Raw genomic sequence first — 22,350 nt, forward strand, 5'->3', positions numbered from 1 at the left:
ACACATCTCATTATCGTATGTTAATGACCATTAAAAAATCTGGTTTAAAGGGAGAACCACATTTTTTCAATGCACCAGGCTTTATACTGGTAATTGCAACCAATCTCTTACGCCCTCTAGTCCCGCGGGCGGAACACGGAACTGCACGTAAATATTATATTTCATAACTCATTTTTAATATTATTACAAAAGCAAAAGAGAAAAAAAGCTGACTCGATATCAAAATCGTTGTTTTCCTACCGTCAAACAGCGAAGGAATTTTTCGAATCCGTCATTTCACCGCTGAGATATCCCATTCGCAATGTGTCTAGTACCCCCATGCAGTCAAAACAAAAGCAATCGACTAGCTTGCGTTTTGCTGTTCTGGTCTTACAACCTTGATGACGGTGAAATCTCCCTGATCACGTTGTAGGGGAGGTCACAAGCTTTCCATTCATACCTTTACTTTGTAACCCAATCCATCACAGAGTAATCGATGTGCAAACAAACACGCCCACCTCTTGAATGAGATAAGGGGGAAAAAAAAAAAAAAGCCTTTCAAAGGCAAATGCATGTGGCAATGGCTAGCCTGTGAGGTGCCAGAAGATAACATCCCTTTTAGAACTTAGTGTATCAATTGACATAAAGATTTACACAATGTTTATTTTTTGAGAGGTTTGGGGACCCTTGGGCTTAGCTTTGTAAAAACTCCTGTAGAATTTTTACCCAGTATAGTAGACATGTTGGTGAAGCACTGGAAAAAAATCTGGCTCTTTTCATATGCTACAAGTTGAAAAAATGACAATAGAACATAAAAAAATAAAAAGCGTTTGTTGTTTTTTATGTATTTTTTCTGGATATCTCCTTCCAGTGTGGTACTGAGTAAGACTTTTATCACACCTGAGGTTTTAGTCTTGATGCCCAAGGGGTTACCTTGAATTCAAGCCCTGAACCATGCCTGTGCTGTCTATACTTTGGAAGATATTGTGATTTATTTAAGGGCACAGCCCCCCAGGCGGAAATTGTCTGTGAGGGGCTGGGGTTTTGACAGGTTAAAAATAACACTAGGCATACTGTAACTGTTTGCTTATTAATTTCCTAAGAAAAGTAAAAAAGTGTTTTGTGCTTTCAGCTGTAACTGATGGATATTAATAGAATTCTTAGTCATGCTTTTTTTTTAATCTTTAGAAATGTGTTTGGAAGATGATTTAATATGACACAACAGCAGCAATGTTAAAATAAGGTGATGTTCTACAAAGGGATTTTCAAACTTTTTTATTTTATATATATATATATATATATATATATATATATATATATATATATATATATTTTTTTTTTTCTGCTGCCCTGGCCAGATTCTCTACTGCATTTTGTTTCAACACCGTTTCCAATCTGCTGTGGATCATTCTTGTCCCATTCCTCTCACCCACTTTTACAATAGCCACCATTGACAATATTCCAGTATTTTGTGTTATAACTAGCCTCTGATCACAGGTGCAAACAGCGAGTAGAGATTTTCTATAGATTATCATGATTACAAATGTTTCAGTTTGATAAGGTTCCAAAAATAATGTAGAAGCATAGGATTAAATTTCTAACACTTGCGGCTAGCTTCACAGACCTTGATTAGCTCTAATCTTGGATTACATGGAATAGTCCAAGACTAGTGCTAATTGGGGTCTGTGAAACTAAATGTTAATCGTCCCACCGGATAATCCACCACTGAATTTTAGTGGAACACTTTACTCCACTGGAAAGTACCCTGGTTTGAATCAACCACTGATTACCATTTAAAAATACATGGTAGAAGCAATCCATAGGGACCCACCTCCCCAATCAAATAGACAAACTTCTACTGTTTAAAATGTTAGTCTGCCTAACTATTTCTTGCATGTTTTATCTCAAAATGAGAAACACAATAAACTTCACATTTTTACCAACACCTGTCTTCATTTTTGATCACATGGTTTTTGATCGGTGTTCTTTATCTGTGGTCAGAACAGTGTGTTAATTTCAGATTAATCACAAGGCTACCTAATCCAAAATGGTAAACATGATAATTAAAGAGTTTTGGTTGGCTGAATTCAGTTGCCTTGGTATATGCAAAAATCTACTGTCTGCACATGCTCTGTCAACTATAAATAACATCAGACCAAAGAAATGGGTATGGTGCAAGTGTCTTTTATTGAAAATCAATAAATTAAATATTCAAGCCAACACATAGTCCGTAGAAACATCAAAAACAATTTACATACAGTAAAGCCATTGTCAGGCATATTAAATAAAAAATAAAAAAAGCATATTTCTTAGGGCAGCAGGAATGCAAATTCATACCTCCAATTTGTGCAGTCTGGCATATTACAAAACAGTATAAGGCAAATAACTTCTTCAAACCGATGCATCTAAATATTATACTTCTAAATCTTAAAGGAGCATTTTAATTTCAAATGTTCATTACTTAGCAGAGGACTGCGTGATAATCTTTAGAGAAGAGGATGGTTTGCTATAGCAAATAACTGAGACCTGTTCTTTTACATTTTGCACTGCATATTGGTACATACAACATACCTAAATGCGTTTTCAAAGCTTCTTTGTTATTTCTAGGTGGACTTTAGGATCAAAAGTGTGTGTGCTTAATGAAATGCAACTGGGTAAATGGCTACTGGAACATTTTGCTCCATAGAAACACAGAACACAACAGTAATTTTGTTCATCGTATGGACATACTTCAATGCAAATAAATAACGCTTTGGGAGCCAAGATTTTCCAAAGACACTGGAAAAGGAAAGTAAATGATTTTAAAATCGAGTGGATTAAGAAGTTTAGATGTGCCTTTTTTTCAGTGTGTGGATACATGTGCTTGTGCAAGAATGTTTTCAAAACGTGTAGCAAAGAGAGAAGATACATATAGTATGTGTTGTAAACTTGGAAGCACTTGGCATGATATATCAAACACCTCTGGCCTTGGCACAGTTTCAAAAACACTTACCTTTTGTATTCAGAATTTCACTGATATAGTGCAAATATTCTTTCCATAAGAATGCATTACTGATACAACATCATTGTATCCGTACGACACAGAAGCTCAGATCCCTCAGGCTCGGGTGACAAATAGTCTCTTTGTTTATGCTTTTTACCTTTCTTTAAAGAGACCATAATTAAAATGCCTGTGGAAGTCACATGTAGAGCAGAATGAAATTAGACGTGTTGTCGACTGCAGCAGGTGACTCTTCTGGAAGATCTCGTTGGCTATTCACTTGGGATGCTCTGCAAGTATGTGAGGATGTACTGGATTTTGAGCAGGCGTTCCTTTAGTGACATCATCGACAGCACAGAGAGCTGGTATTTTGGATCCACAGGAAGAACAGCTAGAAGCCACCAGCAACAGGCAGGTCCATCTGGCGTGGCCTGGAAGAAATATATTTTATTACTTTCTGGGAACATTATTCATCTAAAGCTGAAAGATGTCTTCTATCATTTTTAAAGTATTTGCAGGCCTGCCAACCATTTTTTTTTTTTTTGAGTACCACTCCTGACTCAGATATAATACTTGGGGGGGGGGGGGGTTGGCATTCTCCCCAGAACATTTTTAAGGATTTAAACAGCTAAATGCTGCACTCTGGTGAGTTTTGAGTGAATTTTTCAGTAAAAAAAATAAAAAATAATAATTAGATTAGCTATGATTGTTTCAGTTTAAATTTAAATTTGTTTCTTTACCATAGTATAGATAAAAACCTTTTTCATTTCTACCAAGTGAAACTGATAATTGATTTCAAGTACAGAGATATAACCATGTTTGTAATATGTTTTTATTTTATTTACTGTCAAAATGTAAAAAAGGTATAAGCTTTCCACAAAGTGAGTTGTTTAAAACAAAGAGAATACATTTTTTAATCTTCTCCCCAACAAAGCACTTTCAAAAAAGGAAAAAAAATGAACTTAACATGTCTGTGCTCAGGCTGGCTCTGTGTTGGGTTTTGTTTTTGGTCACCAAGCTGAACACTCTTTCACAGTCAGCATTACTGTGGAAGATGACCAAAATGCCTAGCATTACTGCAGAAAGACTTGCAAAGACTTGCTTGTCAGCAACCTTGATCAAGATAATCTCTCTCCAGGCTTCGTCAATGCGCTTGGTCAGGATGCGGTCTTCAAAATCATTTACCTGATGCAGGCAGAACTCATCTTCCAGTTGGTCTACTGTGACCCCCTCCGGCAACAGACAGGCAAAGCGATTGATGAAGAACATGAGAGAGCGGGAGCTGTATGACTGCCTTTTGTGGATGTCTGCCACAGCTGCATCCACCAACACCTCATCTCAAAAAGGAAATTTCTGGATCACATAGTCAGCAGCTGATGAGAAGAACTACCTCGCATCCTTGTAAAACTGCCTCAGGTGTCGGCTCGTCTGGCTCAAGTTGCTCATCAGAAAGCTGGTTTTCCCTTTTGTTGTGGCCTGTGGGCTTCAAACCTCTTCCCACATTTTTCATTCTGGCAACAACTTGTTCTGGCTTGCAGAAGCACAGCAATATTTGTTGCAGTCGTTTCTCCAAAGTTGACAGCAGGGTGTGGATGCAGAGTTCTTCCTTCTGCAAAGCTTGGTTTCGCATGTCAAAAATTGGTATAGCCCTCTTCAAAAATAGTACATATACCTTGGACACAGGGTCTGACAGAAACTTGTGCACCTTCTCAGGCTTGGATAGTGAACTCCCATAGCAGGGTTCTCCCCAGAAATTCTGTACAGCTGGGCGGCAGAAAATTATAGCCGGCAGCACTTTTAATGGAAACATAAACTTGCCTTACCTTAAATATATAATACGACAAAGAATTTGAATGGTGTGTTGTCTTTTGTTGACTATATCTGGTTTTGCTTTTGTATGTTCTACATTTTCTTTTTCATTACTGTTTTTTTAATATGGTAAATTACCACGCTTTATTTGACTGGGGAAAGAGAACGTAGGGTTATTGGAGTTAAAGAAAAAAAAAAGTAACCTTTTCATTTCTTTTTTTAGCTTAATTATTGAGCTTATTGCTTCATTTAAATTGTTTTCTTTATGTTGTTATCAGGGCATTTTGTTAATGCACGTCTGTTTTTGTTTTTCGCTGTTCTACATTTTTTTGTTAATGTACTCACACACATTTGGTCACCATCATAACTGTTGCATGAAACCAGAGTGTAATAACCCAGCACCTCGGCACTTAATCATCTGTATATCAGCTAACAAGTGTTCAACTGATATCCCATACAACCTTTATACATGAACCCCCAATATCTCTCACAAGCACCTGGGTACATATTTTTTTTGGTGCACATGTACAGATATTATGTAGTATATATCACCTCACAGTACAATAATACAACAAAAAAATGGACTGAATGATAATACCCGAAAATAATCTTAATATTTTCAAAAGTAGATGGTGGATTGTGCCGATTGCTGGCTTATTTTGAAAACCCTGCGTTCATTGTCACTATTTTTGCTTTGAAAATAATTGACTTTTTTTAGCAGTCATTTTAACGTGTTAGCCTCTCAAAGTGCTTAACACACAAAACCCGCCCCTTCAACTCTCCGATTGGTTAAATGTGTCAAGACAGCTGTCAGGTGGTTCCAAGATTTTTTTTTTTCACCCAGCAACGTGGAAGTGACCTTGTCTGCTATAAGCACAATCAGTCCTTATTGTTAAAGGCACAGTAGCATCTGCAAGACGGGCAGATCTGGTTTTTTCAGGAGGGCGGCAACAGCCATTTCGGCGGGCGGCCCGCCCGGCTGAAAAGGCCTGGGGAGAACCCTGCAGAGGGTTTCTTCCCCTGACACACTTTGACCTTTTTTTCCTTAGATGTTTTCTATTGCTTGGCCACTTCTACCTGTTTGAAGAGGAAAGCACTGAAGTCAAACCCTGTCCCAGTTGTTGAAGTTTAAGTTGTAGGTGTAGGTGCTGGCTTTACACTGCTGGCGGTACTGGAGGATGACGAGGCCTTGGGTGACTTCTCAGCCTGCAAAGTGGACTTCGCTGGAGCTGGCATGGAAGCGGTCTTTGTAGCCTTTGCTGGTTTTGAAGAATTGACCTCTCCAGCAAAGAATGAAGTCAGAGGATCCCACTGCTCCAGGAGGCAGTTCACACCTCGAGAGAGCCACCTGGTGGAACACAGCTTCAGAATCTTCAGGACATCAGCCTCACACATCTTCTGCACCTCACGCAGTGTTGCCTTCCTTTTGCTGCTTTTCTCCAAGTAGTAGAAGATGGTGATTAGATGGTCTTCGATGCTGACTGACAGCTCCCTGGAGGCTCTCTCTGCAGCAATGTTAATAAGGCAGCAAGCACAGCCAACCAAGTAAATGTGTGGGTGTTGACCTTTTATAAAAGGGTGCCACTCCCTTTCCCCGGCCTTGCATCACAGCTGCATTGTCAGCTGCAAAGCTGACAGTTAGCCAGGTTACCCCCCTCCTCCTCAGCTCATCATCCACCACATTGAAGATCGCTCAGCCAGTGGACTCTACTTTCGACTATCTTCAGCAGTAAAACAACAATTCTGTTGACTCTGGCATTAAAAGAATCTCACTACAATGGGATACATCTTGATGTCATCAAAAATCAGTACTGCTATCTGTAGCAATACTAAAGGGGGGATGTCTTCATTGTATCCGCAATGCACTGTTTATCATGAGAAGCCAATGTCTTCACAATATTGGAGGAATTACTGCGTGCACAACCACACTGCTTGCTGATGTTGCTGTCGGGAACATCTTTTTGAAATAGGGTCCAGCGTGGTCTGCTACAGCTAGTGGCAAATTGTGCTCCACTAGGAAAGATGTGAACAGTGTCTCTACTCGGATGGTCCTATGGTCATGTGTTGGCAGGAACATTGTATTAATCTTAGGGACAGACGCTACAGCACTTGCCAACTTCTTGTGTTTAGCCCCTTCTATGTGGCGTCTGCAGTCTGAAAAAAATGACAATAGTTTAACATAGATTATTTTATTAAAGTAAAGATACATTTTATACATTGTGTGTATGTAAACATTTGCACATATGTGATAAGACAGATCTGCTGATATCAACATACAGTAATGGGACAGATAACATACGTCACAATTTCGCTGAAAAACTAATATACTTATGATAGTATTGTAAAATTACAATACTATCATACAGCTTATTTTTAAATTAACTTTCATAATAAGATATTACATTGTTGTGGTTTTATGCTACTAAATGAACACTAGAGGTCACTATTACTAGTAATAGGCTAAAAAGGAACTACTGCGTAGAGGTAATGAAGCAGTTACTGGTGATTACCGTTGACTTGACTACAAAGTTCAATAAAGCGATTAAATACTGTATACACCATTTCCTGCTTTTCACTTATGACTACACAACAATTGTTCATGAAAAAATACTTGTTTTATGTAAGGTTTGCATATTGTGGACACTTCAGAGCTAAATTATTATAACTGGCATGATCTTAGTATTACAATAATTAAATATTTAATATTAGTATAAATCACTATAATAACATCTAAAATGGGAAATAAATTGTATGTCTTACCTGAAGCTCCTTGTTGACTAATGTCAAAATCTACTTTACACACCGTGCAAAAAGCATGGTGCTCTAGCTTGGACTGACGCAGACAGTGCCACTTCTCGGTGTAGCTTTGAAGAGAATTCTGTAGACTGTGTTCACGCTTTTTCTTCTGTGGTGGAGCACTACCACTTCTTTCTTCATCTGCCTTTCTCTTTTCAAGGAAAATGCACGTTCACGTTTGTTTAAAAATCAAATGAAACGTTGGAGTTTAATTGAGCGCATGACGTGTATACTTCCTGCCTACGCGCGGGTGTGTTTAGAAAATGAAACAAACATGCACATACAGTATTATAATTTACCATTACATATACATATAGATGCATCGAAAAATAAGAGAGGGGAGGTTGACTTAAGTGGATCCGGGAACATAAAATTAAGGTTAAACAGACAGGCATTGATTTTCAATTTTATTCTACTGTATGTGTATAATTGGATGCATACCCAGATTCACGTGAAAATATCTGATTACTCGCTTTATTTGCACAGTGCGCTCGCTTTGCCGTGTGCATTACTTCATACGAATCAATTCATGTTTAATTACTTTGTCATTCACAAATAAATAACAAACTAACAAGCTGCACCGTGAATAGCTATCTTTTGAAAGACAGGGCACACAGAATCAGACCTTCATTTGCTCGCTCAGTCAATCATGTCAAGTGTGCGTTTTAATCAGTGCAATGCAAGATCTGGTTCGTACTCTGCCTTTCAAAAGATGAAAAATGTCACTGGGCATCTATCTAGGATTAACGTGGACTATCTGGGCAACACTGTTCTGCATGTATGTGTGTGGTTTTGTAGTTCGGCCAGGAAATCATGGTTAACACAGTAATATCACCACTGATCTTTATATAGTGATCAGTGAATGCAAAGTGACAGTGGGCAGTCATAAGCAAATTTCAGGAGATAGGATTGGTCAAAATAGGGAGTCTAATGAAATTAACCAATCACGTTATATGCAACACTTTCTCTAGTAACTACAGGCAACATCATAGACGATAAACAAATAATATTTCATTTCTGATGAAACCGTATCCGTGTATTAAACAACTCAAAATGCGTAGCGGATACGCAAAATGCGTACAGGTTGGCAGGTCTGTAAAAGTGTTTTTTAGTGCTGTCGATTTAATCTTGTATTTTATACTGGGTGGATTTAGTACTGTGTGACTAGTACTGCATCTGCATAAAATGAATCAACATGCGTAAGGAAAACTTAACCAGATTTTCATTATCTGAACATATTTGTTTTAAAAATTAATTTTGAATGTTTTTTTTTTTTTTTTCATAAATTTTCTGTATATTTATCCATAACCTACATGAACAGAATGATAATTAATTTAATGGATTCACAGCCATGTCATTAAATTAATTTGTTGAAAAAGGGTGTTACTGTAGATATGAGTTAAGTTTACCTGTATGTCTTCCTCCCTCTCTGGCATTGGCCCAAAGTGTTGAAGAATCTGCCCCCGGAATCTATTTTTCAAGTTCTGGAACCAGGTGCAGGCTTGCATGTATACCTGGTCATGCAGTTCTTGGAGTTTGCGAAATTCTTCCTCATCTTGTACCTGCAAAGGATCATTTGTGATATTAGTATAGATATAGTATGAGCATTTCCCCTAAGTCCACATTTTAACAAATGTACTGTAAACACTATTAACCCTAGTAATGCACAATACTTCTTGCATACATCCCAACATTACAGGGTTAGAACAGGTGATGTTCACATGCTGGTTTTTACATTAGGAAGACTGATGCTAATCAGGGTCTGACACCATACATTTTTGTCAGAGCTATAGAAGCAATTGATGATACTGGGTTCAAGTCCAAGTTCAGACACTAACATACAAGAACAACCATGATTGATTATGATTATATATATATATATATATATATATATATATATATATATATATATATATATATATAGCAAATACATAGAAAGAAAAATAAATTCTATAAATATTACAAATGTATTTGCCTTTACATCTTCCAGATATGCAATGTTGGCCGTGAAATATCCATCTCTCATTCCCCTTTCCAAGACTTTGAAACGCTTTCCACCGATTGTATCTACAACGGAGCGGCCATCTGGAAGAAAATGGACACTCCGAATCTGCAGCATGCAGCCATAGTCTACAAAACTGAACACAGAGAAGAAAAGGTCTTTATTTGTATGTCCTTGAATGCTTCCTAAATTAATCTTTGCAAATGCAACTTGCATTTCTAACTTTCAGATTTTTAATAAGATTAACAAGAGCAGTGCAGTTCAGTTCAGTCAACTCCATTTGTTCGACACTTTTTAGAAAGCAGGTTAGTCACATCACTTAGATATTGTGTAAGATTTTAAGAGTGGAATACAGTAACCACTGCCACTTTGCTTAATAGTGTAACTCACACAACTTCTTTATAGTAAATGCAATAAACAAAATACACCACTGGTGGTATTGTTACACTGCTTAGCATTGGCTTGATATTGGAGGACCATAAATAGTTATTTTTACATATGAACTTACCCTTTCTGAGCATCACTGATACACATTCCAAATTGTCTGGTGCCAGTTTCCATGCATCTTCTAATCATTAGTCGATATCTTGGCTCAAACACATGAAGAGGACAAGGCACAGTGGGGTATGCCATAGTGCAAACAAAGACTGGGACATTCTTTGTCAAACTGGATTGCAAACAAAAAGCCAATAATTATTATCTGTATATCAGCAGGACATCAGTGTGCTATCTGAGTTCAACTTAAGCAACATGTGCCCTATTTCAAAATACAGTGGTAAGATGTATTAAAAGTGCACTATCATCTTAGTTACTTACTCTGAGAGTTCAACAGTTTCTTGCAGGTGAATTTTTTTTCTTTCTGAATGCTCCTCAGGCAAATACTTTTGTATTAGCTCTTCAAGCAGCCGTGTAACATTGTACTTCCTAGATGCTAGGTACTGCAAAGAAAAATAATATTTCAAGCTTTTAATGAGTAGATTCAAGAAGTTTACTATTATCCATAGACAATTAGCAGTACTTAACACACATCTTGGTTATGTTGCCATTTAATTGTCATTCCAATCTTGAACTAAATTTCACATTTTCAGTTACGATTTCTGTTCAACCGTCTTTATATGCCAATTACAAGAATATTAACTAATCCAGGTAAATAACAGAATAAATGATGAATATGAAACAAAAACAAAAACAAAAACAAAAAGGGGCCTACCTCTTTTAGGCTTTCTTTACAGAGAGGACACTGTGGTGTGTGATCGAGACATCGCTCTAAGCAATTTTTACAAAAGGTGTGGCCACAAGGAGTTGTCACTGGCTCATAGAATAACCTGCAAGGAGAACAGAATCAGTTATGCATTGAATAACAAACATCGGATTAATTTTGTGGCTAAACTAATCTTTTTGATTTACATTTAGAATAGTAGAACCATTACATTTTACAATATACAATACATCTCAATATATTTTTCTTTTTTTCTTTTTTTTTTTTTATTTCATTTGCTTACCTCATGCATAGGGAACATTCAAAATCTGTAACATCCAATAACTTCTTAGGGACTTCTCTGCAGCAGGAAGATGTATCAGTCTCTACAACATAACATGAAGGAATTAACTAAATAAATAATAAATACAAATTAACCTTTCTTTCTCATTAGTTGTATCTTAAGGAGAGGCGAACTATGACAACCAGAAATGATAAAACACCATCATTTTACAAATAAAAAAGAAAGCCACAATTATAAACTCAAGTAATATGCTCACCTCCTTGCTTCTTCTGTTTATTCCTTCCCTTGACAACCGATTTGTCTTGCTCTGAGGCAGACAGTTTCCTTTTGAGTAGACCCCCCTTCTCTTGCCCAGAGAGCTGGGTAGCAGATGAAACTCTTTTCAATCCTTCTTCTCCCGACAGGTTTTCCACCTGGTTTTGAACTCGCAATGACTGAGCCTGGTTCAGTACTGACCTTTCACGGTCTTCAGATGGATTTGGCACTTCACTTTTCTGTGTAAAAGAAGCACAAAGACAACACTTTAAATGATATTATACTAAATATTCTGCATTTCATTTTCAGAGAGCACCCAATACTTTCTGTGTCACTGCAGAGACACAAATATGGTGGGGTTATGGTGAATGTACTTCAGTCTTCATGAAATTCACAATTCATCTTTTGTGTGGAGTCTATTACTAAAGAATATTCATGGACATTGTTTATCCAGACATATTGCTATGATATGTACATGCTACCACACTGTAGATAGTTTTACTTCATAAATAATGGAAGCTTAACAATGTACTTCTTTTGTAAAACTCACAAAAGGCACCACCAAAACACTAGGGCATGCGTCTAATACAGAACATTATTAGAAAGGATAAACCAGGTCAATACCTCTTCAGAACTAGACTGCATGTCGTTGACGCCTCCTGCAGAATGAACATCAGTTATGGAGGTTTTCCAGCGAAGATGTGGTGAGGAACTCAGGGTAGTTTCCCTTAAACCTTTTTTTACACTTTCAGGAACAGGAGATAGTAAATCGCACAAGATCTGTAAAGTTAAATCATACAGGATCAAGATCACGCACCTGTATTTTTTAATAAACACTATCCATATCCCTTGCATACAATTAATTTTAATTGTGAGAACAATATCCAATAAAGTAAGATCCACAACCACTTTTTAAAAATAGATCCCATTATGCTTGATTGATAGGCATTTTGATACTTACATGATTTTGCCATAATGAAGCCTATTTTTATGAAATAGTTGTGGATCGTAATACCACCACCCTAAAATATATATTTTGTAATGGAACAAAACCAGGTCATTTACCCAAAGAGGCAAGAAATACAATTTAAATAAAAAAAATGTTGCCAGTTTGCAAGATACATCAGCAGATCCAAACAGCAGGGGTCTTATTACTTGGCAAATAAACATTAGCTGTAAAAATGTACCTTTTCAACCTCTGTTCTTGCTGGTGCGAAATCCTCATCTAAGGCCAAGCATTGAAGAAACAGTTGTAAAGACTCGTCCATATGGCCCATATCATGCAGTATTTTTCCTTTTCTAAAATATCTCTGTAAAGAACACAGTGAGGATTCAGTTCTGATTAATGTAATCATATCATTGAAAACATAAATTACCTGCTTTGCGCGTTAAATAAAGCAATGTGTTTTTGTAACTAACAAAAATGGTGAAGTTTACTTTTTTTCTCCTGCAGCGAATGTCCACTAATGTGTTTCACTTTCTAACAGGATTATACATATAGTACTTATCAGTCAGATCCTCTTTGTGTAATTTGTCTGGGGTAATATTGAGCATCATGGTCAGTGCATTTTAAAATGTTCTGCATGGACAGGACAATATAGATGGTCTTTATCAGAGATGGAAATAAGCCTTAATTTCCAGGTTTAAATATTAGCTTTATTAGCCACACAGTACAAGTAACAAGATCATATGTGTCTTATTAAACTCATATTAAACACTAATGGGTCCAACCATTATGCAATAGGATTTTTTTTCCACCCCTGTTTATATTTACGTTGTGAATTATTTTTGTGGTGCGGTGATTTTATTTAGGTTCAATAAAAAACATCAAATCATGCAACCCGTTATTAAGGATTGCATTACAATGATCCAAACACGTGCCAAATAATCTCTTTATTGAAGATTATTTTCTCCTTACCTCTGGCCAGTTGGACGACTTTACACACAAAGTTTCCAAATCTTCAATAGCGGCTGTGTACTGTTCAAGTCCAGCATATATCTCAGCTCTGTAGGTTTTCAATAAGAAGTTATCTGGATCTACAAAACAAAACCACAAAGAAAAAAATAAGCTTATACACCTACATTAAGTAAATGCTTATGTACAGTGGCAGACAGAAGTATTGGCACCCTACGCTTAACATAACATAATTCAGGAAACATGTTAAATACAATCATTTAGTAAGCATTAGCCACAAAGACCAAAATACATAATTTCTAGTAGTTTAACAATCTTCATAAAAAATAAAAGCACTGAAATATTTGTTTGTGATAAAAGTATTGGCACCTTAACATTAAGTCTGTATAAATTGAATAGAACAAATTTATATATATATATATATATATATATATATATATATATATATATATATATATATATATATATATATATATATATATATGTGACTGCCAACCATTACACAGTAATTAAGCTACATTATAAAGCCAATACCCAGAGAACTGGTAATTATTTTGGCATTTTGGCAACACAGCAGATGATGATCAAGACAATTGAGTTGAATTCACGTTTGAGAAAAGCACTCGTAGCAAACTACAACAAAGGAAATGGCTACAGAACAGTATAAAAAAAAATATGGAATACCAAAATCCACAATCAAATCAATAACCAATAAGTTACTTACCTGTATGGGACTTACATAAAACACCACACAAATGAATGAGTCATACAGAAGTGTTATGTAAATCAGAAAATAGGAGAGATGCGCTGTAGCTGTAACTTCAATCAACTGACTTTTTTTTTTTTTTACCTGAGAACAAACTAGTCCTAAACCTTTTTTAGAGGATTCATTGGGAGGTTTCACAAATCACATACTGAATGTATAAAGTACAATTTTAAATCTGTTTACTTGCTGTAATGTAACCAAATCGAAATTACAACACAATGTGTGTTGCAATTAATAATTAACCATTACCAGTGTATGTTATAAATGCTAAATAGCAGTCACCTTTTGCCAACTAGGACTTGACATGTTATAAATTACATTCATATATTAAACGCATTTCTATTAAGTCAGATTACATTTACATCTCGACATTTTTCCAGAAATGTATTGAAATTCTACGACTCCTCCCCCTGCCGGTTACAAAACAAATTTCCGCGTGTCATGATGACCTCACTTATGTTATACAACGCGCTTTTTGTGCGCATGCACCTTTACAGTTACACAACATGGTCAAGCTAGGGGATTACATTTGGCTTTCTTGACCTTATATTTTTAGATAGTGATGTCCATTTCCTGGCAGTTAAATGATGGTCAGTAGTATTGCCCTTGGAGTAGAGATAAAATAATTTGTGCTGAGAAATATACCTCAAAAAAACAAAAACAAACAAACAAAGAAAAACCTAGCAACATTCGTCGTTCTCCATTGAGTAAAACAATGGAAAGCTCGATACAAATGCCTGTAGGTATACAATTAATACGTATAAGGTAAAACATACATAAATATTTGAAGCAAACTCGAACATATTCACGCCTACACTGCAACGACTGTGTAACGATACAGAATGTACCAGATATAAGGTCACAAACAACACAGTACATTTACTTACCCGAGTCGAGGTTTGCATTTACTAGAACTGCAGCTTTTTCAAACTGTTTTTTCCTCACATGTTCTTCTATTTCTCCATTTACTTTGGACCTCTTGACTTCATCAGGGAACCACTTCTCCAAAAGACTGCAAAGCATCACATTTGGTCTCAATATGCTCTTGTCGCCACACCATGTTTTTATCGTCTCTTTGCAGACCCTGCACTTTGAGAACAGGTTCCGCTGCAAACACCTCTTACAGTAAATATGCCCACAAGCTATGGTGACAGGGTCAGAAAGGAATCTGTGACAACCAGGACAGTCAAACAGAGCACCAACGTTACTCCCTGCTTCACCATCACACTCACAGTCACAGTCACTCTGGGTAACCACCCTCGACTTCACCCTTTCGATCTTCTTGTAGTTCCGCAAAAAACAGTCCACTAAAGAGCCCAGTTGTTCTGGTCTTACTGACCCACACATGAAAGCCATAGAAAACATGTCTACTGCATTTTTCAGACTATTCTCTGTTGCTAGCGTCTCAGCTCTTTGTAAAATAAGTTTCTGGTGTTCTACCTTGTCCACTGCGCTTAAAGAGGATAAGTATCCCCTTCTTTCTTCTGTCGTTTCTTCTGCGCTGTGGCTGAGGACAGACATTCTAGAAAGGATAGCACAGAATAAAGTGTCAATGTTTACAAATACATTACAACATGTATATACAGTATCTAATCTAGTTGCTCCTCTGTAAAATCTAAATGAGTTTTCACTTGGCGACTCCACAGCACCAGTTTGTTACGTAAAAATGCCGTCACGTGAAAGCAGAGCTACGCTCTGATTGGTTGGAGGTAGCCGGTTACAAAACTGTTTCTGTGGAAGTTTCATAACAGCTGGGTTAAGTAATGTGGGGTGTGTCGTGCATGGTCTATATTCAAGTCTGGTAAATGTGAGGCGTATTTAACATGAAGCATGGAAACATATTACTTGAATGTTCCTATATTATAGCAACTAAGGCCAGGCCTGGTAAAAATAATAATAATAATAATAAAAAAGATAGATAGATAGATACGTTTTGGTATATTTCTGTAAGGGAAAGTGTGTTTGAAAACGAACATTGGGGATATTTATAGGCTTTCGATGCCATGGTAGCCACACATTTATTTCTCTTTAAATCTCTCTCTCTCTCTCTCTCTCTCTCTCTCTCTCTCTCTCTCTCTCTCTATTGGAATTAAGAATAATTTTTTCTTTCAATATGCCATGTGCCAAAAGGAAATATGTCCCTACCACTTCAGGGTTACATTTCTAATTAATCTGCAATTACTGCAATTCATATTTGGCACAGTATACAGTACATTGCACTAATGGATTTATCAATATTAAATGGTGTAGTTTGTGATTTAAATCCTATTTGGTTTATTTGTTATTGGAACCTTGCAACTTCCTTTTAATCTCTTAGTTTGGTTTATCGCAGACATGGAACAAGCACATAAAAATAGGCCAAAGGTGAATTTATCTTATTTCTCAGACATCAACAGAATTTGTTTTTATCATATTTGACTTGCAACTAATTTAGTCATCATTTAGGAGTCAAATCTCAGCTTGTTATGGTACAATATACTTCTTGCAGTCTGTTATAGGAATACATTCAGTATTGGTATTGCTGTTGTAAAAGATATGGGCGATAATGTAACCTCTTTGGAAAATTAAATTGACAATCACGCATGTGGCTTTTGAAAATCACCATTTTGTTAATTGGATAAAAAGCTGTTTCTATAGATACTTGTTCAGGTTTCTTCTCTCTGGTAAGCTAGTAATCATGTCATGTGATATAATGCTGGGTTATTTCAGCTTTTGTAAGTCTTCTTGGCTAAGTAGCTAATCTGTCATTTGTAACCCAGTGGAGAAATAAAATAATTGATGTATTGGTGTAAACAAATACAGCGGAAGGGAAAGATATTACTCCCTAAACACTTTGATCACGTTTTAAAGAAGCAAATGCAAATCAATGCAAGTATTGTTGCTCTGAGTTACACACACATTCATTATTTAAATGCTCCAGTTGTTCTACAATAAAGAAGAATTCAGTAAAATAGTAAATGTAAAGATTTTAGTGTTGTCTGGTTCTATATAGTACACTCTAAAAATATATTCTAGAGCAAGACTCTTTGGCTCTTTATTAACCTGTCGGCCTTTGGGAAGAAAAAAAAAGAGCATCCGAACACTTAACATGCATTGTTACATCATCTTTCTCTGTAATCCATCTTTATTCATTATGCTCATTACTGTTTTTTTGTCTCACTACCAGCTTGATGGAAGTCAAAAGTAGCTACTTCGTATTAAATACTTTTTCTGACCAAAAATAATAGAAAAGAAAACTCCTTAACTTCAAATCAATGACACTGGCCTTTTATTTTTTTTAATTACATCATTTAGCTACACAGCAGATTAATTTAATAAACCAATTAAAGACATTCCACGGCAGTTAATGTCACCTAAATAGACAGAAGGTGTAAGTGACAAGTAGATGCTCTAGGTCAGTGTGCCTCAAGCCTTTTTAAACCATGGACCAGGTCAGTGACTTTCAAAGACTTGGTGGACCTCTTTCAAAGCAGGACCACATTAATCCAGGATATTTAAGGATATCCGCTGATTTTGAGATACTAGATTAGTTGTTTATTGTTTTTATAATATTTACAGATATTTCTTCCTATCCTAAAATGAAAAAGCACTACTATATACATATCAATATTCTGTGCTTGTTATGCCAGTTCTTCACTTATTTATGGGCAATAATGTAACCTCTTTTGATAGAGGGTTGAATTGGGAACCGCAAGTATTTGTGTGGTAAATTAAATTCAGAATCACTCATGTGGTTTTATAATCTTCCACTTCTGTATTAGAATGTACACAAACTGGATAGGAAGGTCAGTAAGGTTTCTGGTCAAATTGAATACACAAAAGGCTATACCGTGGCAAATGTGGTAAATGAAAAACAAGGCAATGTTTTATCTTGAAACTGAAAATAACTGTATAAGAGCTAGGTGTAAACAACACCCATTGGTCTGTTAATGGTGGGTGATTCAGTTTTGGGTATAGGTGTGAGAGATGGGTGGAAAGGGAGGGAGATTTTCCAAAGTACAAGAAAAGTGGAATGAAAGAACAAAGAAAAGAAGATCATACATTATAGTGGCAGGTCTTTGCTCAAATGTTCCACTGAAGTGTAAGGTCACAGTAATTTTAGTCTAAAATTGCAAAAAGACCATTTGTAAATGTCTACTCAGGTTACCAACCCTTACTGAGTAACACGTTTGTAAATCAAAAGTAGTAAAAAGAGGCTCTACACCAGAAAAGAATGTATGATGATGCAAACTTAAATGCATGTTTCATAATAATAATAATAACAATAATAATAATTATTATAATAAGTACTGTATTTGATTTGACTAACTTATTTTCCAAAATGTTTGCAGTTAAAATGCTAACTTCACAATACACAGATTATGAAAGTAAGCTACTTAAAGGCTTGGCAGGTCTTTTCCCCGGTAAGCAGTGCAAGTTAGCTTACTCCCTCTGCCTCTGAACTGAATGACAGATAACAGTGATGACGTTAGTAAGGTAGGGCACTTGTTCAACACACTGCACATAAAGAACATTAAGAACAATTCAGTTACGTCAGCTTTACGGGTGAGAAACGTATCTGTAGAATTGATTTTCAAAGCTTATTCTAAATTCTAAACTGTTGTGTTCATACTGTGGATATATGCCATGATCATCAACTTTGTCCTCGAATTTACAGCACTGACATACTTGCTATTTAATAAATAAACTCCCTGTTAGCACATTCCTGCAAATATATATAGAACTACTGATGTAACAGAGGAGAATTCCACAATGAAGTGTGACAAATGATTGTATGATGGATCATCGTTGCTTTGCATCTTTGGTTCAATGTAACCTTTTTTCAGACAAAAATGTATGAGTTTATTTAACAGTTACATAACCTTTCTGATGTTCTGTTTCTCATGAGTATGGAAAACAAGGAACACACTATCAGTTAGATAACTAATTAACTACTCAAAGCAACTGAAAATGATGGGCTCTTCAACAGCATATAATTAGATCCTTTGGTTATAATAATGTAAGCATGCTTTTAAAAATTGTTCAAAAAGTTCATGTGTTTTGATTGCAGAAATTGGGTTATAAATGAGGTTGTCTGCACTTCATTAGTCAACCAATTATGACATATTGCTGTAACACTCTTCCCAGGACTAAGCAGGTGTATACAAGTGTGGCAGGGCAGAGGAAAAGCCCTGCACATAAATAGAGGGGACAGGGCAAGGCCTTGACTGTAAAATATGTTTATTTATTTCAGCACGGGTGAATGTACTGTATTATTATTTAAAAATATATATGTATTGTTGGTGTTTATTGGTGACGGGAGAATGTATATTATGATTTATTTTTTACAAATATGACGGCAGAGCTGTGTGTTAATTTATTGTTTGGCAGCATGACACAAAATCTCGTGCAGGTGACCGTAACTCTTAATTTCTGCATTTTTAACATTTCTTTTTATATACTGTTTTTTAATATGCTATTTAATATATAGCTGTTGTGAGTGTGACATGCCTGGGGACCTCAAAGGTATTGTATTGTATAAATGTAATTTTTTTATGTACTGTACAGTGCTTTGTGTATGGAAAGTGCTATATAAATATAATAAATAAATAAATATATAAATAACACGTGTTTGCATTCAATATTTATTTATAGGAGTTTGTGTAGCATTCAAATTTCAGCATCTCATAGGGTTTATGAGATATGAGAAGCTTAAGAAGCTACAGGGATTCTGAACTGAACAATAATTACAGTTTGAAAATCCCTTGTATGGAAATACACAGTAACACAGATCTGTGTTTCTTTACTTTGTACTGGAAAGCTGACAGTATTCCACTGGATCTTAGCTTTCCTTCCTGGCACTGCTCTAAAACAAATCAGTTGTATTCTTGCATTATACATTGACCTGCACCAGTTTCAGGGAGAATTTGGTTTAGAGGAAGTGAACTTTCTAGGTTTGGTTAATACTGCACCATCTCATGTATGACCCTTAAATCAAATAGTTTTGTATTTCTGTCTTACAACAGGGGGTCCCCAACTATTCCATGAGTTTTTCAATATCAACACTGACCTATGTGACTTAGCAGAGTACAAAGATTCTAAAAGATTAATTATTTGTATCATTAATTAGTCATTTAGAAGATGCTTTTATCCAAAGCATCTTACAAAGACTAGGGGGTGAACTATGCATCACAATTGCTGCTGCATAGTCACATAAAATAGGACCTCGGTTTTACGTCTCATCCAAAGGACGGAGCACAAGGAGGTTAAGTAACTTGCTCAGGGTCACACACAACCTCCTGGTAAGAAGCCCCTTTCTTTAAGCACTGGACCACCAAGCCTCCTATACTGGTATAACCAGGGCTGGATTAACCCATCACTGGGCCCTAGGCAAGCATACACTTGCAGGCCCCCTACCCCTGAACAAACAGCCACACACACATATATACAGTACATACAAACATACATATACACACACAGACACACACACCTCTATATACATTACAGCCTTTATAACTAGCTGTGGCAGGATGGCTTGCAGTGGTGAGGTGTGGTGACGTCACGGACCAGGAAGTAACAGAACCATACAGTGGATGGGAGGGTGAAGCTGAATGCTACTGCGCTCAGCTTATTTATTAAATCAAAAAAAAAAAAAAAAAGATTTAAACAAACAACAAAACACAAAACAAAAAGGCACATTAGCCAAATTAATAGAAACAAATAAGCGTGCTGGTTTTAACCCAGCACAATACTTAGCAGTTGTTTATTTTATTTTATTTTCCTTGCCCTCTCCGCTCCCCGTACTCTCCTCTGTACACTCTCCTCGCAGCACGGACAGCTGCAGGTTCTTATACTCTGGCCGAGGGGTTAACTAGCTGTTAATTATCTTATTACCCCTCGGCCACAGTCTGCACGAGTTTAGTAAGGATGCGTGACTGTCAGCTAGTTAAATAATTAGTAGCTGATCAGCCACGCATCCTCACGAGGTTTTTAAAATATAAAAACCAAAAACAAATATGCAGCGCTTTGAACTGCGCCGCAAACAAAAATACAAATAATAATAAATAAATATATAGGGGCGGGACACTCCGCCACATTAGCTTTCCACCCTTTTACAACAGGTATAATTCTCAGTTTGAAGTTATTATGAATGACTGAATGAATCTGACAGAAAATTAAACTGCAGGGGATGTGCTAAATACATTTCAGAATAAAACCAGAAAAAACTGAAGCCTACATTGAATCCTGTAGCACAGCTCGACAATGACTTTTAACCCCTTAAATACACTGCTACTTAACTGTAATACATACATTGGCATGTATGCCATGTTCACCAGCTGTTATGACCCTGAAATCAGTGTTGTATAAGGTTACTTTAATCATGGGTTTTGTGTATTGAGCAACGCAGGAGGCTGAATGTAGGTATCTTTAGAAAAATCAGTGGTTTTAAATGTGTTGTTTTATTTTGTCACACAATTAGTTTTGTCTTACAATATTTGTTGCAAGCTGCAGCAGAACTCAGTGGCAGTGCTTGAGATAACAACAGGGCTCGGGCACAGAAATATCGTGCGTGCACGTCCAGCGAACTTTTAAAAACTGCATCTGCACAAGCATGGAGTAATGTGGAGATACAGAATTCTATGCGGTAATGTTACAGAAATTTGCGTAACACCTGTCAGAACAATTTGATTTTGAGATACATACCTCGGTTCGAATGTCAGTGAATAAAGTTTTTTCCAGTCAAATTTGTATATGTAAAAAAAAAAACTAAGAAAAAAAACATATCTGTTTTGGGGCCCCCCCCTTGAGTTCGGGCCCTAGGCACATGTCTAGTTTGCCTATGCATTAATCCAGCCCTGGGTATAACTGAGACAAAGACATATCTTTGTTATATTAGGACATTCTGGAGTTATTCCTGTGCACATGGAATAATTAATATTTCCAAACTAGAATAAAATACATTGAAGCCAAAACTGTAATCTGCTTTGTTTCACAGTAATATCACTAAGATAAAAGTCATGTGATTTCTGATTCATGGCTTCTCTACAATCCAAATATATCTAGCAGTCGAATATACTAATAATTGATCTCATATAGACAAACCATTGGGACAGTATTGGGAGACTAATCTAATACTAGCTGGGTGACAGTGTATACAGTATCCCTGTATTGTATCTGTTTTTCAGGCAGTTGTTCCTTGTTAATTTATATGGTTCTATATAGTAATAGTCTTGGAAATGCCACAGTTTCCTGACAGACTTGGATAATAATAATAATAATAATAATAATAATAATAATAATAATAATAATAATAATAATAATAATAATAATAATAACTAGAACTGCCAGGCAGTTTTACGGCTTCCA

At 36.3% G+C, this 22,350-nt stretch overlaps 1 protein-coding gene across 3 annotated transcripts; it reads right to left on the reverse strand.

Moving 5' to 3' along the window:
* Positions 1 to 2,147: 2,147 nt before the first annotated feature.
* Positions 2,148 to 15,750, reverse strand: lonrf1l (LON peptidase N-terminal domain and ring finger 1, like). Of its 3 annotated transcripts, none has more exons than XM_058997771.1 (13): positions 14,892 to 15,750; positions 13,242 to 13,360; positions 12,511 to 12,633; positions 11,948 to 12,103; positions 11,325 to 11,562; positions 11,069 to 11,150; positions 10,777 to 10,891; positions 10,383 to 10,504; positions 10,075 to 10,233; positions 9,546 to 9,702; positions 8,974 to 9,126; positions 7,529 to 7,715; positions 3,842 to 6,922 (listed from the first exon to the last, which is right to left on the reverse strand). In XM_058997771.1, the coding sequence occupies exons 1-13, from the start codon at positions 15,523 to 15,525 to the stop codon at positions 6,660 to 6,662; spliced, it is 2,508 nt and encodes an 835-aa protein (XP_058853754.1). In that variant the 5' UTR covers positions 15,526 to 15,750; the 3' UTR covers positions 3,842 to 6,659. The 3 variants fall into 3 exon arrangements, with proteins under 3 accessions (XP_033870951.2, XP_058853754.1, XP_058853753.1); XM_058997770.1 differs by having other exon boundaries at positions 9,540 to 9,702; positions 14,892 to 15,749; XM_034015060.3 differs by lacking the exons at positions 3,842 to 6,922; positions 7,529 to 7,715 and adding an exon at positions 2,148 to 3,390 and having other exon boundaries at positions 9,540 to 9,702; positions 14,892 to 15,745.
* Positions 15,751 to 22,350: the final 6,600 nt, after the last annotated feature.

The sequence above is a fragment of the Acipenser ruthenus genome, chromosome 2, assembly GCF_902713425.1.
Source record: "Acipenser ruthenus chromosome 2, fAciRut3.2 maternal haplotype, whole genome shotgun sequence".
Taxonomy (NCBI): domain Eukaryota; kingdom Metazoa; phylum Chordata; class Actinopteri; order Acipenseriformes; family Acipenseridae; genus Acipenser; species Acipenser ruthenus.

Excerpts from the sequence above, each read along its gene's own strand:
- lonrf1l (XM_058997770.1), bottom strand. The coding sequence starts at position 15,525 with ATGTCTGTCCTCAGCCACAGCGCAGAAGAAACGACAGAAGAAAGAAGG. Across the intron at positions 13,361-14,891 it reads AAATGCAAACCTCGACTCGG|ATCCAGATAACTTCTTATTG; the intron begins GTAAGTAAATGT and ends TTTGTTTTGTAG. Across the intron at positions 9,703-10,074 it reads ATCAGTGATGCTCAGAAAGG|TTTTGTAGACTATGGCTGCA; the intron begins GTAAGTTCATAT and ends CTCTGTGTTCAG.